This window comes from Salvelinus alpinus, chromosome 25 (genome assembly GCF_045679555.1).
Source record: "Salvelinus alpinus chromosome 25, SLU_Salpinus.1, whole genome shotgun sequence".
Taxonomy (NCBI): domain Eukaryota; kingdom Metazoa; phylum Chordata; class Actinopteri; order Salmoniformes; family Salmonidae; genus Salvelinus; species Salvelinus alpinus.
The window spans coordinates 40,553,141-40,555,921 of NC_092110.1; the positions used below are offsets into that span (position 1 = coordinate 40,553,141).

The following is a 2,781-nucleotide window of genomic DNA, read 5'->3' on the forward strand; positions in this document are numbered from 1 at the left end:
CTCGATAATCCACCTGTTCACTCCGTTGACGTTCATGTCCCTAACTGGACGTTTGTTATGCTGTTTGTTATGCGTTGGACGCTCATCAGGTGTACACACTTAATCCCTCTGGTGTGTGTGTGTGTGTGGCTTTCTTTTCTTAAGGGCTGTGGTGGGGGTGGGGGGGGGGGGGTAACCCGTGGCTCTGGGTGGCCTTGAGAACCACCGTCACTCAGGTATAAAAGAGAGGGCCAGAGACAGAGAGACACACACACTCTCAGACACACACACTCTCGGACACACAGACGGACAACAGCGCAGACACTTAAGAGGACAACTCCTCGGAAGAGAAAAGTGATAGACTGGTTGGAGGAAAGAAGAGAGAGAAGAGAGAAAGAAGCTTTGGCGACAGGTTGGTGACATCAGATTAATATTCTTTAGATTTGAGAATTATTATAAACAGAATACTGAATTCTAAAGTTTGTATTTCTAATTATCTAGTAATTATTTATGTTGTAATGATAATTCAAATTATATAATTATATAGTTCTTTAAAATTATTGCCATTAATTAACATGATCATTTTACAAAATTCTCATTGCTTCACTAAATCACATCTAATCCTCTGCTGCAATGGGGTTTTATAATTGATGTTATATATTCTTTACTTGTTCACTGAAAAAAGTGTGAAAAGTGGTGTTAGCTCATAGTTCGTCCGTCAGTCAGTACGTCCGTCCGTCAATCAGTCCGTCCGTCCGTCCGTCCGTCAATCAGTCCGTACGTCCGTCCGTCAGTCCGTCAATCAGTCAGTCCATCCGTCCGTCAATCAGTCCATCAGTAACACCTTTTTAGGGAAAATATAAAGTGTCATTGAGTCGTGAGTTAAGAAATGTTGTCACCCTCATCTGCAATCCTTCAATTAATGACGACGTCCAGAAGTCGATTACGGCAGTAAACTCCACCTATGCTGCTTCCTTACAGAGTGTTGTGGACTGTATGTGGCTCCATGTGTCCCTGTAGGGGAACTCTCTGAGAATTCATTTCTCCAGATATAAATGTTTAAGATCAGATAGAACTGTTTCTAGTTCCAAAATAGCATCCTTTTACAGGTTCTAGTTGGAACCAAGCTTCTTTTGAACCCAGGTGGGTTCCATGGGTCCATCTGACCCGGAAATGGTTCTATCTTCACCCGTTTTCAGGGGGTTCTCCTACAGGGACAAATGATGCTACATATCCCTCTCTATTTTTTCTGAGAGTGTAGTTTAGCCGCATCATGCCGTGAGTGTGTGTATAACTGTGTTCTGTGTGTGTGCAAGGTGAAGATGCTGTGTCCTGCGTGGTTATTGGCTGTGGCCGTGGTGGGCGTGGTCAGAGGGGTGAAAGGTCAGTGCTGGGAGAACCCTCGCTGTTATGACCTCAGCTCTGAAAACAACATCCTGGTGAGCTAGAAACATTGCAAAGAAAGAGCAGAATGTTTTCCAAATGTTGTGAGCTCAAGTATGTAAGAGAGATGTTACGACTGAGTGTTATTTTACTGCTACACACCTAACCTCTCCTCTCTCCTCTTCCTCCTCTCTCTCCCCCCTCTCTTTCCTCTCCTCTCCCTCCCATCTCCTCTCCTTCCTCTCCTCTCCTCTCCCTCCTCTCCTCTCCTTCCTCTCCCTCTCCTCTCCTTCCTCCCCTCTTCCTCCTCTCCCTCCTCCTCCCAGGAGTGTATCCAGCTCTGTCGTTCTGACCTCACCGCCAAATCTCCCATCTACCCCGTCAAGGTGCATCTCCAACCCTCGTCCCCCTCTGACTCTGACTCTCCTCCCCCCTACTTACCTCTGTCGCTCCTCTCCCCATCCTCCCCCCTGTACCCCTCGGAGCAGCAGAACAGCGCCCCCCCACAGGCTAAGCGTTCCTACTCCATGGAACACTTCCGCTGGGGGAAGCCTGTGGGCCGTAAGCGCCGGCCGGTGAAGGTCTACACCAACGGTGTGGAGGAGGAGTCCTCCGAGGCCTTTCCCAGCGAGATGAGACGAGAGCTGGGCACCGACGATGGCATGTACCCCTCCCTGGAGGCTGGGACTGAGGAGGGGGGCGAGGCAGAGGGCCTGGGGGGGGTGTTTAGTCTTCAGGAGAAGAAAGACGGCTCGTACAAGATGAACCACTTCCGCTGGAACGGACCGCCCGCCAGTAAGCGCTATGGAGGGTTCATGAAAAGCTGGGACGAACGTAGCCAGAAACCACTGCTCACACTGTTCAAAAACGTCATTATCAAAGACGGACAGCAGAAGAGAGAGCAGTGAGGGAGGGAGGAAAAAGGGAGGGAGGAAGACAAGAGGGCATTGGGGGAGAGGAAATACAATTTCCAGGGTTGAGGGAGGAAGAGAAAGTCACTGTAGGACTTAGAGCCAGTAAGCTCTCATTTGATTTGCCATTAGGAGACAGACATGTTTTGTGATTGGCTAAAAGCACTGTCCTCTGATGTAGCGATGATGTTAGCTAATACTGTAATTTTGTCTCCAATAAATCCTAACTCTGTACAGAACCATGCTGTTGTCACTGAGTGATGATTTCATTATTTATTGGAATGTAATATTTTTGTAAATGATAAATGAAATATTCCAACCAGGGGATGGAACTGAAATAATTTTCCAATCGTTCCATTACGAACAGAACCTCTATTATTTATTTTTGTTCCGTTCCAGTGTTCCGACAACAAAAGAAAGTTCTGAACCGGTTCCAACCCAAAACAAGTAACGATTCATGTAGTTCCTTTTCGTAAATTCTTTTACACATGAAATCAACAGTTTTACA

General features: G+C 46.9%; 1 protein-coding gene across 1 annotated transcript; it reads left to right on the plus strand.

Annotated features, from left to right (window-relative positions):
• Positions 1-242: 242 nt before the first annotated feature.
• Positions 243-2,512, plus strand: LOC139553963 (pro-opiomelanocortin A). The gene is made up of 3 exons (XM_071366784.1): positions 243-391; positions 1,296-1,418; positions 1,689-2,512. The coding sequence occupies exons 2-3, from the start codon at positions 1,302-1,304 to the stop codon at positions 2,268-2,270; spliced, it is 699 nt and encodes a 232-aa protein (XP_071222885.1). The 5' UTR covers positions 243-391; positions 1,296-1,301; the 3' UTR covers positions 2,271-2,512.
• The last annotated feature ends 269 nt before the right edge of the window (positions 2,513-2,781 follow it).

Excerpts from the sequence above, each read along its gene's own strand:
- LOC139553963 (XM_071366784.1), top strand. The coding sequence starts at position 1,302 with ATGCTGTGTCCTGCGTGGTTATTGGCTGTGGCCGTGGTGGGCGTGGTC. Across the intron at positions 1,419-1,688 it reads GCTCTGAAAACAACATCCTG|GAGTGTATCCAGCTCTGTCG; the intron begins GTGAGCTAGAAA and ends TCCTCCTCCCAG.